At 37.8% G+C, this 24,147-nt stretch overlaps 1 protein-coding gene across 1 annotated transcript; it reads right to left on the bottom strand.

The window, feature by feature from the left end:
• Positions 1-262: 262 nt before the first annotated feature.
• LOC310883262 (E1A-binding protein p400-like) lies at positions 263-20,497 on the bottom strand. The gene is made up of 30 exons (XM_083803301.1): positions 20,160-20,497; positions 18,665-18,850; positions 18,285-18,425; positions 17,742-17,820; positions 16,945-17,283; positions 16,523-16,659; positions 15,616-15,785; positions 15,295-15,469; positions 15,068-15,204; positions 14,086-14,272; positions 12,997-13,160; positions 11,503-11,672; positions 10,843-11,004; positions 10,482-10,537; positions 9,741-10,036; positions 8,937-9,139; positions 8,624-8,796; positions 7,405-7,601; positions 7,004-7,115; positions 6,623-6,775; positions 5,773-5,856; positions 5,249-5,377; positions 4,766-4,810; positions 4,508-4,661; positions 3,839-4,074; positions 3,499-3,669; positions 2,897-3,033; positions 2,340-2,415; positions 1,733-1,852; positions 263-714 (listed from the first exon to the last, which is right to left on the bottom strand). Exons 1-30 carry the CDS (start codon positions 20,391-20,393, stop codon positions 709-711), a joined length of 4,629 nt encoding a protein of 1,542 aa, XP_083659427.1. The 5' UTR covers positions 20,394-20,497; the 3' UTR covers positions 263-708.
• Positions 20,498-24,147: the final 3,650 nt, after the last annotated feature.

Raw genomic sequence — 24,147 nt, 5'->3', positions numbered from 1 at the left:
GGGGGGGCTGTGAAGTGATAGCCCCGTGCTGGTACGCTGGGGGTGCTGGGGTAACGGGTGGTGCTGGCTGCTGGTTGTGAGGTTTCGTGTCAAAATCACCAATAAAAACTTGCCTCTCACCTGACTGACTAGAGCCTGCTCACCTCGATCATGGCCGTAAAACCCTACGAGGACGTGAAGAGAAACACAAGGGAGAAAGAAAAAAAAATACCTCGGGGTAGTCTGGTTACAATAAAATACTGCCACCTCCACCATCGTAGAATCGTTAAGGTTGGAAAAGACCTCCAAGATCACCTAGTCCAACCATCCCCCTACCACCCGTGTCACCCGCTAAGCCCTGTCCCCAAGCACCACATCCAACCTCTCCTTAAACAGCCCCAGGGACAGCGACACCACCACCTCCCTGGGCAACCCGCTCCACTGCCTGAGAAGGAAGGAAACGCTCTGCTAAAATTTAAAGAAAAACATTAAAGAAAAAAAGCCACCTGATAAAGAACAACTGCTGCCATTTACATAACAGAAATACATTTACTACTTTTAACATTGGCTGGTAAAGATGCCACATGCTGGAATCCAGGCTGTATGTTTTCCAGGGGGAGACAGGTACCTGCTGCCTGCCACCAGGGTAACTTCTGTATTGATTTCATCTGTGCCAAAGAAATCACTGTAATCTGATGATCAGGACTTTGTTCCTGGAACTTTTTGCGACTAAATCTAAATTTTAGAAAAAGAGTTGTTACTAGCTAAAAGTATAGAACGTGTACGTATTTAAGATAAAATTGAAAAGAAGTGACAGAAAATGTAATTTTAAATACCAACATATTTGTATGTAATTAAAATGAACTACACTGTTTTCTGAAGAGTAAAGGACTTAATGAAAGACTATTCTCCCATCATTTTCATGTATTGCCAATTTAAAAGTGAACAATATTTACTAACAACGTGAGGCATTTATTTTCAACAGCAGAATGTAAAGTAAAAGATTAGCTAACATAAACTGAATCATCTAAAGTATCTGCATGTATACAGTTGTCATCAGACTGAGAGTCACAACTCATGCTGTCGAGTGCTTCTGCTTGAAAAAACTGACAGGGAGTTACAGGTTTGGCTGTGCTGCAACAGCCGGTACTGTGGGCATCTGCTGCAATGTAGCTGTGGCTGGAGTGAGCATACTTCCTGAGGCCTGTAAGTATCATAAAACAAACTATTGTATTTTTTATGTTTACAAGTGTTGCAAAGTGACCACAGAAGAGGATGCGAAGACTTAAGAAATTCTTCCACTGATGGAGATAAATACCTTGAATGAGAACAATTATATTAGTACTGTCAGATGACATTTGTTCCACTCTGTGTATGGAATGCCTTTTTCATAATCATAAAATCCACTGTGGGATGAAACCCAAAGCCTTGTATCTTTAAGAAGGAGCTTGTCTATCCTTGTTTGTTGAATGGTGTTCTTTTATTCTTGAACAAGACTGTAATTTTAATTTACGTTTAAGTCCATCTCCAATGACCTCAGCTCAGATAATACCAAATGCTCTTGTTACTCAGCATCCCAGTTCTCCAGATTTGTTGAGAGTCCCACAGGCAGCCTCAGTGAATTCAAAACAGACGCCATAAGTGCACATGAATTACAGAATCATTTAGCTGAGAAGAACATGTGTCTCTGCATGCAACTTCAGGAGTGAACTGAATTCACACACCACATGGCAATCATGGTTTTGTTTCTCACCTGTGTTCCCCATTGTGGTTGACTCTGAGTTTGGACTTGCTCCACTGTTTGTCCCTCATCTTGCTTCTGAGGAGGCTGCCACTCCTGCAGCTGTGGAGCTACTCCATCTTCAGTCAATGCCTATGACAACAGAAGTAGGGGAAGGAGAGGAAGCTAACTCAATAATCCTCTTTAATCGTTTTAACATTGAGTAGAGCAAAAACATGGTTGTTACCATGAAGTCATGTGAAGATTTATGCTGAAATGAATTCCTATTTGTCTATACCAATAATTGTGACAGAATATTCTGACTGGACAAAAAAAATTAGATATATGTAACACAGTTGCCTGTCTCTGACATTGCTAAAATACCAAGGTGTAAGAGAACAGATCTGGAACAGAAAACTGATAGCTTTGAGGCACTGATAGAGGGGATTAGGCAGTCAAATCCCATATTGAATAATTTTCAGGCTTTCAAAAACCCTTATAATTTTTCCTAATCTCCAGCCTTTGCAATTGTTTTTATATGAAAAAAAAAGTAATTAAAAAATTTGAAACTTAAAAGAATTTTGAAAATATATTAAAAAGAATTAACAGAATGGAATAAACGTGTAAAAAATGAACAGACCTTTTCCATCGTCGTCATGGGCTCTGCAGAGCTGGAAACAACTTCAGACATAAATAGCTTGTCATAGTTGCCTACACTGAAAGTAAATAAAATAACTTACACTAACAGATTTTTGTGCAACTGTTTTAATATTGGTGACATTTTAGGACAAGGAATTTTAAAAGTCTGGAATAGAACTCTGATTAAGATTTGACAGAACTGGGGAACTGGGGATTAGCAGGGAACTCCAGCCAGTTCTCTACCTAGAAACGTGATAGCTATATTGTTGGACCTAAGAACAGAGTTAAGGAAAGCCTGGGCTGACCCTCCTGGTATATCACATGGAGCAGTACTAGAAGCTTTTCTTTACATCAGCAAAATGCAGATTTGATCTTTGACACTAAATGCACTACTTTAACTCAAGGCTGATTATCATCACAACACCTCTGACAAGAGAAATGCCACTGTGAAATACATTTGTGCTTAAAAGGAAACAAAAAAAATCACCGATCAAGCCACCAATGTGATTAAATGTTAAATCTGGGAAAAATTGTAATTGACGGTAGAAGTAAACTTACAGAAACCTGTTTGAGAAACTTCTTTTTCTAGCAGTCATTGTCATCAGCTCAAAATGATTCATATAGATTTGATTATGCTCAGAATTCTTGTCTTTAGAATAGGCTTGTCTAACACGAAGAGGATAACCATTTATGTTCTGGAACAAGTAGAAATTGAAGACACAGGTACCAAAATAGTCACAAATGCCCTCCCTCAAAAAACAGTTTACAATATTCATGACTGAAGACAATTCATATCCTATCTCTTAAATAAAAGATAAAATAAATAGCTTCACGGTCTTCTTATTTGTAATATTGTGGAGTGGAAAGTGGTACATTCAAGGTCATAGTACTCATACAGCAATAGGAAAGTTAATATTTTTAAGTGTAAGGAAACTATAAAAAATACATCCTATAGTAGCCATACTGACAGGGGAAGATACTAGCATTTATTTGTATAAAAATAATAAATATAGTTATGATTCTGCCTATTAAACACTGGCATAGTCCACTAACAGCAATGACGAATAAACAAAAAAATAACCAAACCACAACAAAAAACCTGCAACAAGTAGGTTACAGGTTTGCATCATAATGTAATGCACATCACAATTGAAACTCACCTTTCCTTCTGCACCTACAAATGTTTTTATGTAATGATTTTGGCATTGTTCTGGGGAGCGATAAACATAGTTACAAGAGTTAACAACATCGCTGACAAAGTCCCAGTTCACTGTCTGTGCTGGCGACAGGATAGCAAGGTTTAAAGGAAGTGCCAGTAACTCTTTCACCACCTAGGGAACAGAGAGAAAGCTAGCGTCATCCTTTAAATGCTTTTTTTGAGCATACAGATATGTATAAACGCATGTTAATCAAGATCTACAGAAGCTGTAATAAGCTTCAGGGTAACATTTTTTTTTTTTTTTAAATCAGTGAAGTTCTGTTCTGAAGACAGAGTCTTACTTTTAACAGTGCCACATCTTCACTAATTAGCCATGCAGGACTATCTTGCCGAGTGCCAGCAGCTGACTTGATGTGAGCTGACAAAGGTTTTGCAAAATACGCTTGCTGTTTTACCAAGAGGTGGGCCTTCTGGGCTTTGCTCTTTTGTCGTGTTTTCAATGTTCTTGGAGTCACTTGATCAAAAAGTGAAGGTGGAGGAATCCTTCTATGGCAATGCTTCTTTCTTTCACCTGAAGCTAATTGACAAAGTACAATTTCCAGTAAGAAGAGAACTTCATGCAAAAAGATCATGACAGAAATCTGACTACTACAAACGATCTGACTAATGGTAAGCCTTTCACAATAATTTTCTGAATGCAAGTACCTTCAATCTATGGCCTACTACTACTGTATGTGACTTGATCAATCGTTTTTAAATAGCTTCTCACTTCAGGAAGAAAATACGCTTTTTTAAAAAAAATAGCAAAGAAAAGAAGAAAAAAGTCCCTCTGCTCTCACTATATTCTACTATGTTTTGTCTAAGCAATGTCAAGCTTAACAGAAATAACAGTACATGCATGCCTAAATTTTAAACTACAAATGTAAAGGTATTCTTGCGAAAAGAGGTTTCGTATCGTTTCCCACAAAAATGTCACTGCATCTTCCAATGCAATTCCAAATCCAACTTACAAGGCAGATCTGTTCTCTGCCGCTTACGTGCCTTCCTGACAAACGGAGGTGGAAGCTTAGACTCTGGTATTGGGGTACTACTGTACATCAGACGCATAACAGAATCAGTGTAGACATCATTGTGATTCTCAGGTACAACAGGGGGAGTCCAAATCTTAAAAACAAAATTAATAATAATAAAAAAGAAACATCACAGTTTGCCATTAAAGTGTTTTTATGTAAGGTTTCCTTCAGATGAAATAGGAGTTGTTGACTTACAGGCATAATTTCTACTTGTCCATCTGGTCTTTCACAGACAAATTCCTGTATGAGAAAAAGAATTTTTGATACCCCAATGCACTGTTCACCGCAGAACCTAGCATTTATAAACATAAGCATGTTTGCAGTAACTATAATAAAAAAAATGCATTAGAAAAAAATAATTAAGAAATAAATCTTAATTTTCAAAAGGCAACATATTTTGCTCAGTCTCCTCCTTCAGTTAATATCGTCTTGATATATAACTGCCGTTTTCACAGGAGGACTGTGGATTGGTGGGTTGACCTGGAATTGCAATCAACTACTCTACAAAATTACTGCTGTCCACAGAGTGACAGCTTCACGTTCAAAAGAACAATATTTGTGCAAGGGTACAAGACGAGTACAATAGGAATTTTACAGATGTCCTTAAATACACAAAGTTCATAGTTGCAATATGCAAGTTTTTTGAGAAGCCGGGACTTGTAGATCCCTTGATGTTACCATGTTGTAAGCATCCTGTCTGGTATAGGTTAAGAGTTCTTCTTTCACTGCCTGCTGAGTTTTTTCTTTTGCCTTTTTCAGCTCCTCGGCATGCTGGTATTCCCATTTTATGTTTGCAGTTTTTAACTCCTTTTGGGAAAAAAAAATTACACTTTAAAATATTACAGCTTTTCACAATAAAAATGCTAACAGCTATGAATTGCCACAGATTTCAGCCTGGTAACTACATCATAAATTCACTTTTTATAGGCTAGTAGTGATAGCAAAGTTAGTTAAACTGCGTTTTCACTCATGGGCAAGGGCTTATGCCATTAAAGAGAAAGTGAAATATGTCTACCTGTTAGTTAGGAATCAATGTATTTTTAGAGCACAATCATTTCAAGCAAAATTTCAGTGCTCCTAAACAAAAACAAACAAACAAAAAGGAAAGAAAAGAAAATCTGGCAAATGTTGGGGTTTTCTGGTTTTACAAATTTAACTTTTGTTTTTATTAATTACTCCAAAAATGAAATATAGTCCCTTACCTTGCTGACTTTCTTGCTTTTTTGATCATTCATAGTATGAGACGATTCCAAGAAATTCATTGCGTATTTTTCAATTGGTGTAAGCTATTCAGAAAAACATTTTGTCAAGCTGCTAGTTATTTAGCTTCAGAATTAGAAACACATATAAATAACCAGTGATTTAAAAGCAAACAAACAACAACAGGAAAAAAATAATAGTGTATTTATTTCGGCTGCGAACACTGGCGCCGTGATTAAGGTAGAGAAGAGACCCAAGGACCAAAATTTGGCATTCTGGTCCCTAGTTAGTCTGCTGACATTCCACCAGGATCACTGAGAGTAGGCTCCAAATATTGCCCACCATTTTGCTAACTGAAGAAAAAAAAAAGAAAGAAACACATCCAAGTTAGTCTGCAGACTCTTGACAGCTTGTTAATAAGCAGGCTGTTACTTGGGTTGTGCACTAGTAGCCAAAAAAAAGGAAACAAATTGGAATCCGACAGAACTTAACAAATGCTAAGAATAGTCATTTTGTGAATTAAAAGAAAGAGACCCAAAGCTTCTAAGAAAAAGCACAAATATCCGGCAAAGCATAGGGCTGTAAGACAAGTTTATAACACAATTTAGTCAAAAGCAAGTCACAATCTTCAGGAGAACATTTGGTGACTGAAGTGTTTCTGTATGTGAACAGATCTGCCAACAAGCTCTGAGTACCTCCCAGGATTGTTTCAATATTTACGTTTACACAGAACAGTTTCATGTAAGTGGAGTGGAAATCAGGTACTTTATGAAAGCCAAATGGCTCGTTGCACAGGATAGTAAATATTGAATATCTCTAAAGGTTTTTGTAAATCCAGAGAAATCGTCATACCTGATCCACAAAGCTAGCCAGCTCTTCTAACTGCGAAGGAGACGTGGTATTTCTTGAATTATACAACTCTGAATCTATGTCATCTCTTATCTCACATCGTGTCTCTTCTGTAAACTTTTTGGAATCCTCTTTTCCACACTCAGTACAAAGAACCTAATGAAACATGTATCATGCCAGAAGTTTTTTAGTCATCTTAAAACTCAGTTTTAAAACAAGTCAGGCTACTGACACATTTGAAACCTTTTGCTGTAGGAAATGTGATTTCATTTGATTAAAACAACAAAAATAGTTTTAAAATAGTTTAAAACTCTGACTCTGATACAGTAAAGCACTTTTTTTAACATGTCAAAGAAAACATTCATATTCTCAATATTGAAGTACCTGAGTTAAAAATTCTACTGAACAATCATCTCCCTGAGTAGCCACTTCTTGAATCAGATGTTTAATACCTTTTTTCAACAGCCTCTCTTCTACAGAATTACCACTTACAAGCCTGTAAAACAAAGAAACATATTAAATACTGTTCCCTAGAACACAGTGAAACTTCCTGAAACTCAGTTGGTCCATTTCTAGTGTTCCTCAACTACCACAGTGAGCAACAATGCCAGTTGAGGGACCACCAGGTATTTTTGTAGAAAACTTTGTATTCAATTTTAGTTTCACAGAGGAACCAGATTATGTAGACTACAACAATAACCTCAGACAAAAATCCTAGTTTCCCCTAGAAATATCATCGCTCTATTTTTCATTTTAAAACACCTATTTGTCAGTGTAAAAGTCACCTGTATATGTGAATATCTCTGCCTCTTGCAATTCTATCACACCACTCTTTAGCCTTTTTATCTGACAGTGAATCTAAATCAGTATCATAGAACACAACAGTGTCCGCATCTACATGGCTGACACCTGTAGGAGGAGTGTGGGAAGAAACAATAGCACAGAAGAATCTCTTGTCTTGGTTGAAGCTTTTTATGGATTCCTAAAATGCAGAGACAAATAACCTAATTACAAATTCACATTAATAAAGCATAAATCTCTGTACAAACTTTTTCAAAAAATGAGAAGATCAGAAAAGCTGCCTTCTGATTAATTCCTAAACATAACTTAAAATGTTGGCAAGCTTAATACATCTGAGAGTCCATGTTACAGATCTACGCAGTTCAAAATTAATTTATGGAGCATTAAAAATATCAATTTATGGTGCATTCAACCTGATAAAATCTACAGATCTATGACAGTAGTCATATTTTTGTCCTATGACTAAGCACACCTGACTGGGTTATTACATTCTGTGCATGCTTCATTTTTCTTCTCTATTGACTAAATTGAATCCCTTCTACTGTGCTGACTTGTGTTGCTTTAAACCAAAGTACTCCTTTATGTTTTATAGTGCATCTGACAGAAAACATAATAAGGCAATCTGAAATCAAAAGTAAGAAAAGAATAACGTATCTATATCACTAATGTTTGCTCAAACGGTAGGCCCCAAAGGATACCGAGAATCTTACTGGGGAGGGAAACGAGCATGCTTTGAGTTTATCCTCAGGCAATGCCAGGGCACTCTACAGAAACAAAAGCCCCTGGAGTAAGGCTGAGGAAGTACCAACATAAAAACAGGAGCTATGCTTGAAGTGTTAGTAATGTAGATGCCTACAGACACAGAAAGTAAAAGCAATTATTCAAAACACTATTGTGAAATTAAACATCCGTATTTCAAGCACAAATTACTCATATATATATATATATTCATATATATATATATATAGGACAACTTACGGCACATCTCTCAGAAACACCCTGGGTGCTTCATCAAATAGTAATATGACTGACATATTTTGTACATAATTAGGTACTTTGTGCTACAGATACATATATATTTTGCTTAAATAACTAATGAACTTATGCAAATAAATTCTTTGAATGTGTTAAATGACATTTAAGCATTTTCCCTCCCACTATGAACATCTATTCACAATTAACTTGAGTAAGAGGTCTTCTTACCAGATAATGGCAACTGTGAGCATCAGTCTTATCAACTCTTACGTATGTGAGAAAATGGAAGTCTAAGAAAAGCTCCAGTATATCAAGCATTGGAATCATCTGTGTCAAAATCAATACACGATGCCCTCGTCCTTTCAACTTCTGAAGCAAAACAGCTAGCGCTTCCATCTTGCCTGTTTATGAAATAAGAACTTGAAGGTTCTGCAGGCAGCATTTAGCAATTACAGAAACTGTATTTGAACAGTTGTAAAAGGTGGCTTTGTGTGTGTGTTGGTTTTTTTGGTTGTTGTTTGTTTGTTTGTTTTTTTAATACCTGAATCAAGTTGCACCAGTTGGGGGTCTGGAAACTGTATAAAATGAGGCCTTGCTATCTGCTGCACTGGATGGAAGAAGGGCAGTAGCTGTTCCTTCAGATTAAACTTGAAGACCTTCATTTCATGGGTATATGAATAAGGAGGATTTGCTACATACAAACATGGAGGAGCAACAACTACAGCTGGCAACACACAGAGGCCTCTAAAACAGAAAAAGCAAACTTTAATATATTATTTTTTAACATTTTAACTTCTTAAAAACAGTAAGAATGCAGATGTCTCCATGGAAGCATAAAGGACTTGGCTAAAGGTAGTTGAAAGTAAATCAGTAGATGGAAGTTTTATGTTAACATCAGGGAAATATAAAAACACTCAAGATCAGAAGACATAAGGAAATTACCACTATGCCTAAAGTTACCAAGACAAGCTTCCCTCTAACTTACAACTCCCATATTTTTGGTAATAATTCACAACAAAAACAAACAAACAAAACAAAACAACAGCAAAAACGAAGGTATGTCATGCTTGAAAATAGCGAATTGCTATATAACTGAAAACAATTGCCATGGAACTATTAAGAGTTTTAAAATTTTAGGATGATCTGAAATTATAGATTAGGGATGCAAAGTCGATTCTGCATAAATGAATTTAGCCTGCAGTAAGAATAAAACAAGGCAACACGCTTATCTCTTTTGGATATTTATGTTAAATAAACTGTTAAATGCTATTTTGAATGGTGTTGGATGGTAGCATACACCCATTAAAATTTGTGCAAAGACTGCAGATGGATTTGTCTCAATTACCTAGTAACAATATCCTTCAGGGCAATCTTTTGGTGCTTTAGTGTCAGAATGAGTTCTTCCAGTGGATCCTTTAGAATCTCCGAAGTACTTGAATATGGAAAGCAATTTGCAAAGCCAGCCCGGCCCCATTTGTTAATCCTGGCAGGATAATGCTGAGAAATTTTTCTTTCATTGATCCATGAACAAGTTTCTAACAAGTCCCTGCCATACAAGGGGGTTCGGGAACAACGACGCTCATTCCTCAAATATATTTTGTCCAGGTGTTCCTTTAGTTGTCTTTTTTCTCCTGTGGTACCCTTTAAAAATAAAATATATATATATTTTTTCTGAACATATTTTGACCAGACAGAAGAAAAGAAATCTGTGCAGAAGAAAGATGAAAATAAGATAATTTAGTTAATGTGAGTGTTCTTTGAATTCATATGAAAGGAGAAGCAAATATGAAAAAAAAATAATGATTAGAATAATATCTGTCCTTGCATCACAAACATTAAGTTTGGTATTTAATGGAAAATAAAACTGCTTTCCTACTCTATGCCTACCAGAAAAAAATATAATGGCATTTCAAAACACCATTGGAGAGTCCACTATGACAGGTGGATGAGACTAGTGGATGCTACATACTTTAAAAATAAAAGCTTTGTCTATTTCAGTGAACAGATAACCACACATGAATCTTGTATATGTTACATTGTTTGTGATCAAGTAAGTACTCTATCATATAAAGAGTTAGTGTAATACCTGAGTTGGACACCAATGTGTAGATATCAATCTAGATTTAGTGCTTGAGTCATCCACTGTTATAATTAAATGAATTAATAAATTCATTTTTCCAGGAAAGCAGCAAGACAAGAAAAATATTTTAGTGAAGAAAAATAATTCCATTTAATTTCACAGACATGACATTAAAATATTAGGATATTCTAGCTTCTATGGTTTCCATTTCTGAATAATTCAAAAATGGAAAAGAAAAAAAAATTGAGTTCAAGCTGATCAATGAGCTTCACTGAAGTTCCATGCTCTTCTAGAAAGAAACAAATTTAAAGACAAGCAACAGATTCACTGTTTAAAAAAAATAAAAGTGTACTGCATAATGCCACACCTTGTTGCTTCAAAGACTGTCTACCAACAAGCAGACAGAATTGACTGTAAGACAAAGTAAAAGTTTTCCCTCTAAACTGTAATGTTACAGGTTTCTCTGGCTGACCAATTCTCTCTTGTGCTCCAGTAGTGGAAGCCATTGGGCCGAGTACTGCCTTGCTGGCTGTTAAGACAAAAAAGGTACAAAGTTTAAAAATAATTTCCTCACTGTAAACTAGAAGATTTCATGCTTACCTTACACTTATGTGCTGTATTTCCAGTGAAGAGGAATTTTACTCCAGACATGACTCCTGGGTTGCACTTAAATGCAAACAGACTAGGTCTCTCTGTTTGTTCTTAAACTACAGGCGAAATGTTCTTCCCTCAGTGAGGATAATTTCCTAGATGCTAAATGTTTGACTGGTATTTCACATGTATATTTGTATGAATTGATAACGTACAAACTTTGTGAGGGCTTCAAGAATCTGCACAGGTATATTTTATGCAAAGTTATTGGAGAAGACAACCACAGGATTAGAGATTTTTCTCCTTTACTGTTCATTTTTAGCAATGTAAGGAGCTCTTAGAACAGCACAACCTTATTTCATCCAACTTTGAACAATATAAAAATATGTAATTATATGAGAAAGTCAGAAAGCAACACTTTATGTGTACCACACACCTTTTCTATGCTGAAATTCTGAAAACATGGCAAGGGGTTGTCGTCTTTGTATTTTCTCATGCTGGTCTGCCATAACCGTTGCTGTGTCCACTGTCTGCTGCAATTGAGACCTTGTGAAGACTCGAGTCCTGCCTTTGGGTTTTTGTCCATACTGCACTGGTGTAAATAACCTAAAAATTAACAAATCCATCTTACTACACATATAAAAATCATACATGTGGAAGTTGTTAGTCCCTTCATCCTAATACACAAATTAAGTTAAAAAACAAATAGTTTTAATCAGTAATCTGACCTAGAAGAGCTGCAGAGTGTACAGCAGGAGAAATTTTGCTTCTCTTGTGGACTTAAAGCATGCAGAGGAAACACAATATACTATTAAACGTAAGGTACGCTGAATGCTCTGAGGCTCCAGCCATCTCTGAAAGATTATGCGAAGGAATACAAGGAACACAGATCTCCCAAATACCTTTATCATCTTTGGAGTTTGGAAACAGCAAAAAACCTCCCCAAAAGATGCTAATAAAGGTCAAACTTCTTAACAAAGCAAAATCTTAACTGTGGCTGGGTGCAATGTAAGGACAAAAAGCAGAGGATCTCTACTTCCATGCATCTTGAATGTCTACAAATTATTCATACAGTCTGGTTTTAAAAACACACTGAAATTTTAACAGCTGACTTCACAGTAATTGTTTCATATACACTACTTCAGGGAATCTAAAGGTGTCTAAACAGCAAAAGAATGAGATCTGTTTCTGTTTGACTTTTTTTTTTTTTTTTAATCTCTCTCTTCCAACTCTCAGATTTCACTAGCTGACAAATCTTCATTCTGGCAGAACTGCCTAATAGAACTAGTGCAGGACCTTCTCCTTGTCATCTGTTCCAGCCATGTGTTACACAAGCTGTCTTGGAGCTAATGTAATTCTGCTGTAGAATAAGTCAGAGCAATGTTTAGGTAAACACTCTACAATACATTAATCTGATAAAAGCAAAGTATGGTTACTGAAGTCCAACACTGAAAAATGACTCTCCCAATTGATTTTCAGATAGTAGGTTCAACAGAATAAACAAAAGGTCAAAATTCATCAGCAAGCCTCTTTTCCACCCATAGAAAGAAAAAAAAAAAAGAAGAAAAAAGATTTAAGTGGATTGCAAGTGCATCTTAGTGTTAAAATGAATTAGGAGGAGAAGATTTAATTATTATGCTTAGGAAACTCTCTACAGCAGAAATCACTTCCAATATTCAACAGACTTGAAGTCTGTTGTGTTTCTGAGTTTGGCAAGAAGGATCATAAGTGAGCCTTCATAACGGAAAAGAACTATCAAGTGGTAAAAGCCAGTTTGCTTTCCCTCAGAAGACTCAAATAGAGTCCTATCAGCAATCAGTTTGGAAATAAAATAGCAAGACAAACAAATGCATCTGAATGTACCCCCTCAGCGCTCACAAATATTATTCATTTTCACCCGGTACTTAAAAATCACTAGAACATTGCATACCTATTTGGTTTGAGTTTCACTGGCTCGAGTCTGGGTGATGAAGGAGAACAGTAGATCTCTTCAATAAACTTCCTAGTTACTTTCAGTTTTGGCAGCATTTGTGCTTCATAGCGAGTCATTTGGTCTTCCATCCCAATCACATCAAAGAGAGACCGGTCTGTGTGCTTAAGAAAAACAAAATAAAGAAATATTCTACTACCATTCCAGTGCAGCTATAAAAAAGTGATAATAATATTCCACATTATCTGATGATTAAAAAGCTCACAGCTGAAGCCAGAACTAAATGAAAACTTGGAAGAGTCAAGTATCATGTGATTTTGCAGAGAGCAGCTGCAGTTACTTTAAAAGGTTTCAGCAACCTCTACCATGAAAATAGAGTATTATGCTCATGTTACCAAGAGTCAACAACAGGACAGCACGCTCGGATTACAAGCTCTGCAGTTAATCCAGTGCCTGTAATCAAAACATTTGTCTTCGTAGAACTGAGATTCCAGTCTCATCCATTCCCACCTTGATACATTAACCCTACTTCCTCCACAAGCCCTTGACACCCTCCTCCCACCCCAAAATAGTTTTCCAACAGGCTCAACTGAATAATTATTTGAATTTCCCAGAAAAAAAAAAAAAAAAGGAAGAAATCTCTTGCAATGTAACTTCAACTGACTACGGTTACAACTAAACTGTGAAATGAGACAGCTTCTCATCTTCAGGGCAGTACACAGCTTAATTATGCCCTTGCTGCTCCTGAGGACAGGACAAGAATGGCACTTTTCCCTCGATTCCAAGATCCAATATTTTAGATTAACTGGAAACTTTAAGCAAAAATCAGAAAATGGAAAACGTTGCAAAATAGTCTGACCTTCTGTGATAAGGACAGCAAGTACCCAGCTTACCTACTAAATTCAGTACTGCCATGAAGTCAACAGGTACTATTTATAATCGTTGTGGTTGCTTCTAAGAATTAAAAGAATTAGCAATTCACAGATTTTGAAATTTATTGGAACCTGACTTGTAATATGTTGTACTCCTAAACCACCTGCTCTCCCAGTCAAATTAAATCAAACACAAGAGAGTTACTTCCCTACGTACCTTCCAAAGATCCCATCTTAACGCACTCAGCACTAGAGAAGCGGTTCTAAACTCCAGTGTCTCTAGCACAAAGGAAGAGCTGGGAAGCCGGGGATTTATCAGATCAGGATGATTACACACCCTTAGGAGCTGCATCAGAATATGGAGAACACTGATAAAGTCCCCACTTCTAAGACATTCTTGAGTTCTGTTATTTAAAATGAAAATATAATTATGTTTTTTAAAGTGCTTTTTAGGAGCTTAGGTCTTTCTGCGCATTCAAATTGTTTTTCTAAATAAACCGGACAAAACCAATTTATTGAACTTACTGTAGTATGACTTTAAAAATGCAGTCTTCCATTCCTCCAGCTTCTCTCACATCCACACAAACTTTTAATAGTTTATAGAATACATTCTGATTTGAAAACTCACATTATTATAAACCTGCAGTTCTTAAATACCCACTATTTCAAATGAAAGTAGCATGAAATAATATACAAATACACATTGTCAATATTAAGGCCATGTTTTTTAATGCCCGAGTAAATACCACTTTAAATCATCAAATTCACTGTAAAATGTAAACAAGGCACATTAGGAAAGTGAAGTAAAATATAAACTACGATATTCAGTTCCTAAACAAGTGTTAAACAAAAGCTGTGGCACATGCCCAATTGCCTAAGTTATAAATATAGAATACTGTGTTTTGTCCCATAATCTGCAAATACTGTTCATTTATTCTCCTTTTCACCTTGTAAAAGGATTAGATATAAAAAAAAAACAAATACAGAAGGAAGAAATTACTGAACGCAATTGCCACTTAGTGTAGAACATGATTAGCCTGCACAGCACTATGATTATGCCACACACTTTAATCTTTTGGTTTGCCCATGACTCACTTAAAAATAATATGCCAACAGTTAAGCTCTCTTACTGTAACTGGAATGCTTCCTAACTTATCATTTCAATAATTGAGCAACTAAGAACAACTCAACAGATGTACCTGGGTTGAGACAGGATGTCTTTATACATTGACTTCTGTCGTTTAGAAAGAGTACACATCAGCACATGCTCATATTTCCTCGCTAACTGCTTCTCGACATGAATTTTGGACCTCCGCAAAATAAATGACTGAACTACCTAAAAGAATACAAAACAATAATTTCTTAATTGTGTTCCCCCAGAGAAAGAGATAGTAGAATTAAGACACTATCCTCAAGGGAGACATACTCTCTGCAGTCTTATTGCCACTGTCTGGTAATGATCCTCATTCCCTTCTGCAGATGCTACCTTTGTAAAATCCAAATAGAATTTGGAAATCTCTGGGATCAGGAAACAGACAATGGTCCACAGATCTTTTAGGGCAGTAGGCAGAAGTGTATCCATCAAGAGTAAGCGGTGATTACTATAAATGATGAAGATAACAAATAACATAAAATTTATTTCATAAATTGAATCACAGCAAGAAAAAAAAAGTTTTAAGTACTGAAGTTATTTCAGCAATTATCTAAGACAAAAGCAAAAGGAAAATTTGTAATGAATACTCCAGACCTGTGGACACTGAATACTGCATCCCAGTGCTTCTCTGTCAGATTATTACCATTTTGCCTCTCGTCTAAAACTAGGTACCTCCATTGCACTTTCATGAATGCCTCATAGTCTTCAAAGAATTGCTTGCAGGAGACAACACATATGTTAAAATTGTTGGGGTCAATCCATTCCTGCAACATAAAAACACAAACATCCTAAAGGGATATATTTTTTGACAGATATCAGAGCAAAAAGAGGGCTAGAAGTTGTATGTTGTAATAGCATCATTGGAGGAATCCAAGAAGTTCCTTGCAACTATGGAAGTCGGAAAAAATAAAAATAAGAGGGGAAAAAAAGAAAAACAGGAAGAAACAGGAAGAAACATATATTGCAAATAAGTGTAATGGAATCGTGAAGCCTGGAAACAAATGCATGGTTTTTAAACTACAAAACACACACCAGACATCCTGTTGCCTCTTCTGGATTATACATCGGTTTCTCAACCAAAAAAAAAAAAATACACGCAACACAATTTCTTAATAAGCTTCTGCAAATACTAAGATGAGGTAAAAGTCATTGGAACAAAGATGGAAGAGATTAGTCATTAGTCAAAAACATCTGTACAAGGAACATCATGCCAATAAATAAATACGCACTAAAAAGGCTAGCCACTGCTGGTCATCAAAACAAGTTTTATCGGTAAATACCACACTCTGCTTTTTAGCCAGCATTCATGAAATGAGAAAGTATCTTCATTCTTCTTGTGCTTTCTGTATGTTACGTAACAACAGAGAAAATGAGATTGTGAGATCACCATCCTTAAGTTTTTAACCACAATGGTGCAAGTGGGACTCAGCCTGATACTTCCTTTCAGTGTAATGCTTACCTTACTCAGAAAACGTGTAGATGAAACTATGTTTCATAATACCTGTCTAGTTTTTAGAAGTTCTCCTGGATCCCCAAGGTACAGAAGAATTCTCAAAGCAGGACACCAGCATTTCAGTTCAGTCTCCCACTTCAGTACATTAAAGTTTTGGGAAATAACAAGAATAGGACCCCAGTTACCTACAGAGATAACAAGTACAATGTAACTGGAAGTGACTACATATCACTTCACAGCTTACAAGAAAAGGCAACTGTGTACATACAAACAACATGCACTAAAACTCAATGGCAGGAGTTGTCTCTCCTTTTGTATACAAAGTATTTCAGATGCATTTCGTTAAAAGCATATTAGCATATTAAACATACACATTAACATACACATATTAAAAGCAATTTTTTTCCTTACCGAAAATACATTCACTAACGAACTTTTAAAATAGATATTGAGAGGTCTATATTTCATACCTTCATTACATGCCAGGTGGGCAAAAAAAGCTACAACTTGCACTGTTTTACCAAGTCCAGCTTCATCAGCCAGAATGCCATTAAGATTCATCTTATAGAGCTTTGCCAACCACTCTAGTCCAGTCTTCTGATACTCTCTAAGAGTGCCGTGTAACAAAGATGGAGTATTGCTTTTTACTGCTGTCGTGATTTGAACACTGCCTTTGGGTAACAACGCTTCTGCAACAGCAGCCATGTCTGCTAAATCTCCCATATATTTCTTTGCAGTGGGCATGAGTAGGTCTGTAAGCACCACATCTTCCGGAAGGCTCTCTTTCTCGACCATAGAGTCTCTTATTTCTGCACAAAGTAATAAAGTTAATGGCGCAGCCACATCTGAACTGAGCAATCCATTAAAAGGTTTGATGCCACTTACAGCTAAGCCAGAGTCTAAAGAACGTAAGAAATCTACACTATCAGAATAACGTAAAAAACAGTTTATGACAAATGATTACATAAACAAGGGCAACCTGCAGTGGGACACAGGTGCACATATGACAGTTTTAGTGAATTCAGTCTCACTCATGGCCCCCAAGGGACCCTGATTGATACAAACAAGAACTCAGCAACAAAAAGCCTTTACAGTGCATTCACCAAAGCTTTAGTAACACACAGGAAGTCAAAGAGCTAGAGAAAGGAGATATTTATAACTCAAGAACAAAATATTATTTTCTTAATATTTATTTTGGTAAGCTTATTTTGTTACTACTGGCATGTCCCACAATATTATGCTAAGAAAAGCCTGAGGTCCTTATTACCTTTTTTTGAGGCGTTCTGGCAGTTGAATACTTTCCTTCTCCTATCTTCTAGCTCTACTTGCAATTTTAAATCTACCACCTAAAGTAGAGAGTGCAGAGGAAAAATAGCAGAAGAAAGTGACAAATATGAATGCACTTAGCTTTAAATACAGCTGTGAATTGTTTAGCATTTCTTCAATGGTCAGACAGACATCCAGACATGGCTACAATGCAGAGGACTCCAAGAATAGCGTGTACAAAACTGACCATTAATAGCAGTTATCCACATAACACTTCAGAGCTACCCCAAAATAACTTGCATCAAAACTTTTACGTTCACAGTGAGCCAACTGCACCAATGAGGTTTAGTAAAACACTCTCCTCATGACATATAAGGCCTCATATTATTCACGCAATCGTAACGTGAAGCTATCTTTACCAAGTTATAATATTCACCAAGAGGACTGAACAAAGTTCAGTTGTAAAACTCTTGTTGTTACGATCCACGGGGTTTTTATTCGGAACTTCTTTGGGGGGGGTGGGGGGTGGAGGGGAGGTATTTACCTGCTTAATGGTGGACCAGAAACATTCAATTTCTCTAGCAGTAAAAGCAGCAATAGCCTTCAGTTGCTTCTCTTCTCTCTTTTTGCATGTTTCCTTATGAAGGGTCAGATCCTCATGGTAACGATGCACACTTATAATTAGCTGAATAAAGACATACAATTATTTTAAGTTTTCACTACATGTATTCTAGCTAATAAATGTGTTTCTAAAGAAAGAAAAAATACAATCCCTTTATAGATAAGCCCTAAACTTGCCTCTTCGCTGTGTTTGTAAAAACAAAAGTCATATACCCTCAGTGATTAAGTCCTAACCACGGAAACGCTGCCTATTCTTCCTACCCACAACTCCTTTTCTAGTAGGAAATATCAAATTCACATTACTCTCTTGGCACTTATCATCTTCCATCTTCTTTCTTGAAGAAAATCTGCTGCCATCCACTTCATTTCTTCCAAAAGATAATCATGGTGTGATTTGTGTCGTGGGGCCTCTTGGAGTTTGGGCAGACGTTTCAGAGACCATAAACCTGCTTTCCTCAGTGTTGTTATTCGCTGCAGAATTTCATTTTCCTTCAAGCAAGATCATTATTACTATTGCACAATACAAAAGCAAGACAGACACTGTGAAAAGTGTTACACAAATAACCAATACAAATGATTCTGCAGTCCTTGCAGATATTCTACATGGCCTGAAGTTGCACTTTATTAATATCTAATGAATAACCCATCTTTTGTAGATTTACATAAAGCTCTATGAGGAACTTTGTTGTGGGGCAGTGTTACATCAAATCTGTAGAAAAGTTTGAGATGCACTGATACTCTCTCTAGAGAACTGTATTTTTTCCTCCTAAACTATAGTATTTCTAAACGTCATCAGGAGAGCAGGGTTGATACAGTGAGAATTTTCATAAAACTGAAATGCCCTGCCAAATGGCAGATGGCCAGAATTCCCTAAAAAGTTCACATACAATTTAGTTTATGGCATTTTTATTAACACATGCAAGCATTCTGCAGCTGCCGGTGAGTAAGCACAAGCAATACAAATTTTCATTGCGATTTTTCCTCCTTGAATCTAAATATGTTCCACAAAATATTAAAATAATTGATTCTATTTAATTAAATCTCCTTCTAGGATATCATTAGAAATACAAATTCTACTTCCCCAGAGAATCTGCCTGATTTCTTCTCATTCCTTTTCTTTCTTCAAGAAATATTACGTAGCATGTCTGCATCTCTAAAAACCACAGGAGAGATACAGCTAGCTACAGAGCATTTTAAATTTAAATGAACACGAAGTTTTATTGTAAAGTGAGATTTAAGCCATTATATAGTTCAGTTGGGCGATTTGAAACAAATTGTTAGTGCTTGGCAAAGTCCTCTGTAAAAAATAGTCAAACTATTTGCTCCTTTCTCCCAGGTTCGAGCAATGCTGTCATCCACAAAGTCTCAATACAAAGGAAAACACTGCCTCACAGTGAGAGGTTAGCGTGGTGCTCCGTCTTGCTGTAAATAGCAATGTACCTGCAACTTTGCATACACATCCTAAACTTTCTCCACAACATGAAATTAATTAGATTCAATGAGAATCCATCAAAAGAATCTTTAAACTGAGAGTTGGGTAGCCATCGTGAATCGGAAAAAAAAAAATGCATGCTTTATGGATGTAAAATTTCAAGAGAAAGCAGCAGCAGCGAAGTGCCAACACTTAATCTTGTCTAGACTTTCCAATAAGACGATATTACCTCTTTCGTTCTGAGGATAGTTTCCCCAGTATTCAAAGAGAACCATTTAATGATGCAGAACAGAGATCAGCAGCAATTTCAGTACATATAAAACAGGCACTAAAAGCCACATACAATATACTATGCAAATCTGATACCTGTTGCTGTGGGGAAACTGGAGCTTGGGCCAAAAGCTCGTGGTTCTTATCATGATCTGCTGGTCGTACCTGCTGAAGAAAAGCCAGGTTCCTGCTGCATGAAGCAGGTGAGGAGCTATGCAGGCTTGGTGAATTTGGTTTGTTTTGCTGTCTGCTTTGCTCCTGGCTGATCTGTTGAGCCATGTGAGGAACAGGAAGCATTCCACCTGCAAAGGAACTTTTAAAAATCACCATTTCAGTAATTAGAACAGCAGAATATTAGAAACAAAACAGAAAGAAGTGGCAATGCACGCTGGTACATCGATGGTCAAATCAACTTCCTAGCACCCCACCAGACAATTACACACCTAAAAGCTATGAAGATACAAATCAATCAGCACCCTGGTCTAGTATGTATTTATCACCTCTTTAAACTGACAACACAAAGATCTTTTAAAATAACATCCTACGGAGAGGTGATAATGAGGCAACCAATCTCCATCCAAGTATCAAATGACCAGAAAGGAAAAACTTGGTGCAACAACATCAATTAAAGAAATGAACAAATTAGGCACAGAGGGTACGAGTGTTAAGCCCAATGCATGGAAAATGAGACGTGCAGCACCTACATTTCCAGGATCTTCTCCTGAGGGCTTTTAGGTCTTATAATAATTGGTATTAGATATAATCTTACAATTACAGAAATTCTCATTAAAGCAATTATCTTTAATTACAAAACTCAAGCCTTATATTTGATAGCAAATACTTTACCATAAATCATTAATATATACGAGATTTGTCTCTGTTATTTTAAAGGTCTTCTTTCTTTCTTTCTTTCTTTCAAACCGTTACCACTGTCAAAAGTCATTATGGCACTGAAAGAAAACATTTAAAAATAGAGGATGCTTCTGCACCTAGCAGCAAGAGATGCCCGACTATATGTAACGGGGAGCGATTTGAACATAATTTTTTCCTGGGAGGAAGAACCGGTTGGTGCTGTACATATATGCTTAGTGTTCGTGTTGCACACAGTAACCAGACGGCCGGGGCTCCTGTTATCTCGGTCTTTATGTGAGGGCTGGCTTGGAACTACAACGAAACTAGCCGAGGAAAGCGTCCCGTCACGAACGATGGGGCCGCCCGCCGGCCCCCCCCTCACGGCCTCCCGCCCTCCACCGCCGCCTCCCCTCAGCGGGCGCCCACCGCGCGCTCCCGCGGCCCCAGCGGGCACGCGCGACGGCTCCCTCCCCTCAGGAGCTCCGCCCGGGGCCGTACCACTGCCGCCTCAACGGGGGGAGCAGCAGAGGACGGTGCCACCTGCGGGATAGGGGGGGTGAGCACGGCGCATGCGCGAGGCAGCGCTGATGGCGGTTGTGACGGGCGCTGGGGCTTGTAGCGGGAGCTGAGGGAACCCTCAGGAGCCCCAGAGAGCCCCAGACAGCCCCCAAAGAGCCCCAGACAGCCCCCAAAGAGCCCCAGACAGCCCCCAAAGAGCCCCAGACAGCCCCCAAAGAGCCCCAGACAGCCCCGGCTCCCCTCGCTCTGGCAGCAACCGGGCCGCTGGCCCCAAGCCGAGCGGGCACCGATGTGAGCCCGCCGTCCCAGTGCCCTGACAGAACCGAGCGCCCCACATCAACACCCCGGGCTGAGCATGGAGCGTGCCCCAAGGGGCAGTTTTAAAGCTTGAATCGCTTTTAGAGCCTTTATTTATTTATACTCACGTCCCGAGCCACAAAGCCACTTACCTGCACAGAAACCAGAGCTCAAACACCCAGCTCACGATCCCCACGAAATAAAGCAGAACGTGTAACAGGAGGTAAGAAACACCCTGGTTTTATTATTATTGTTTTTTCTCCATAGGTTATAAATAGAAATTCCTGTTGATTTCAGCTGAGCCACTGGTGTCAGTTTTGATGCCTCTATTTTTAAGTAAATAAAGGCATCGTTCTCAGATTGAAAGGGACAGAAAGATAGAGCTTTGGACAGAAGACTAATACAGACTAGGTTGACAGTATGAGTTAGCAAAGGATGTAAAAGGAAAATCTAGGTAGAGTCCCTCTCCAGAACACTTACACTCCTGTCATTCCAAAACAGTACGGCCTTCACATAAACAAAAAGCTCTGATTAAAATCCAGATGAAACAAGCAAATCCCTTTTCAAGGGACAGCTGTACTTTGGCCAAAAAAAAAAATAATCCAGGAGTCGTAAAATCAGAAGCCATGGAATGAAGGCGCAAAGAACCGTCTCCTCTAAGAAGTAACTACCATATTCAGTGTGGACCCCCAGTTTTGATGCACATCTTTGGGCACGGGACTAGTCTGTATCCCAAGTTGACAGGACAGAAAGGAGAACAAGAACTCCAGAGTATGCAGATCCCAGAACACAGAAAATTAAAACAATTTCCCAGAGGAAGACAACACTCAGGCATGCTCTTCCCTTACCACTGATCAGTGCACACTCCTCTACTCTGAACAGCTTGATAGAAATTACGAATTCACATATACAAAGCAAATGCAGACTTGATTAAGCCCCGAGGAAGTCAGCACCATTCCTTTCACACATGCTAAGTTGAATCAACCCAGAATCTAGCAGATGGCAAGCTAGTTTCCACTAAAAACAGAAATACTAAACCAGCCGCAACACATCTAGTGAGCCACCCCAGGGAACACTAGAACTTTCATAGCGGCACGCTTTGAATTGCAGTCCTGGCAATTAATTTACATGTGTTCCTCACATCTCAACTGCAGGTCTGTGAAACGACGCCTCAGGCAGTGGATGCCCAACTACGTACGTAGCTGCAGAGCTACGTTCTTGAGCCTGCCCAAGCATGAAGACAATAAAGGGAGGATGACACCTTTCAAATATAAGGTCTTATCTTAAAATATGTGGTTCAATCCATGTTCCAACATTAAGACCTCTCACTGAGTAAGGAATTGTTTCCTCTAGGCTTGCAAAGCTTTAAAAAACATGGAAAGTTTGATTCAATAGCAAAAGAATTCACAGCAGTTAGCATGATGATGAATTTATACCCCACACATGTTATTCCACAAGAAAGCCATGGATGGCATGGAAGATAAAAGCTTAAAATGATGTTTAGAGATCAGGTTAATTAAAGGTGAAAGGACAATAAAAACTAACTTGAAAGTTCATGGAGTCATACATTCATAACAATCATCAAAAAAGTATATTAAAATGTTTTTCCCCATCTTTATGTAAAGATTATACATATTTAAAATACTACTTCCAGGTAAGCATGTAATAAAAACATTATTCAAATAGCAGTTAAGACATTCTGCATTACAGGAATCTTTTAGAAAGCTTCTTTCTTGTTACACTTTTTTCAAGTATACCAGGCAGGTGGATCAGTCAGTGGTACCAACAGCTTCTTTTACTCTTTCTACGGCAGTTTTCCCCACCCAGTTTTTCCTGGGCATCTGGTTCTTGTTCTGCATGCACGCAAACCTCTGCTCTACTGGGTTCTTGGATTAGGATGGCCACTTTTTTGTAGACAAAGTGAGCTGCAAGCAGTAAGGGTCCCAGGTCCAAACGCTTATTGGTCAGTCAGAATCATCACCACAACCATCGCTGCCTTCAAGATCGCTGCTGCTCTGAAATGTAAAATGGAAAATGGTGTGTCAGTATTTCATATATAGCTAACGACAGACCTAACTCAAAAGACATTGACCATTGACTTCAAACTTCTCCAGAAGTGCAGGAAAATGCAGCAAGATTTGCCAGTTTATGACTCTGCAGTCAAATCAGCCAGTGTTTCAAAGCATTCCTTCCTCCTTCCCTCAGTTGCCCCATGCAAAACCCTGCATAAGTAACATTCTAATTCATTCCACCAACATCAAGAGCATGCAGACTGAAAAGATAAAAACATTTTATACTCCAGATGACTGTCCTCTTCCACAATATGTTCATGGAAAACAAAATATTACTAAGGGAAGAGCCATTTTAACTTGCAGCTTCTGTTTGAGAACAACAATGGCTTCAATCATTACCTTTG

The sequence above is a fragment of the Anser anser genome (assembly GCF_964211835.1).
Source record: "Anser anser genome assembly, chromosome: 18".
Classification (NCBI taxonomy): Eukaryota; Metazoa; Chordata; class Aves; order Anseriformes; family Anatidae; genus Anser; species Anser anser.
This window is presented reverse-complemented; position numbering and strand designations above follow the sequence as displayed.

Coding starts and splice junctions, on each gene's coding strand:
- LOC310883262 (XM_083803301.1), bottom strand. CDS start 20,393: ATGGTGATTTTTAAAAGTTCCTTTGCAGGTGGAATGCTTCCTGTTCCT. Junction 17,284..17,741: donor CCAGAACGCCTCAAAAAAAG/GTAATAAGGACC, acceptor TACTTTGTGCAG/AAATAAGAGACTCTATGGTC. Junction 16,660..16,944: donor CCACCTGGCATGTAATGAAG/GTATGAAATATA, acceptor TTATCTCTGTAG/GTAACTGGGGTCCTATTCTT.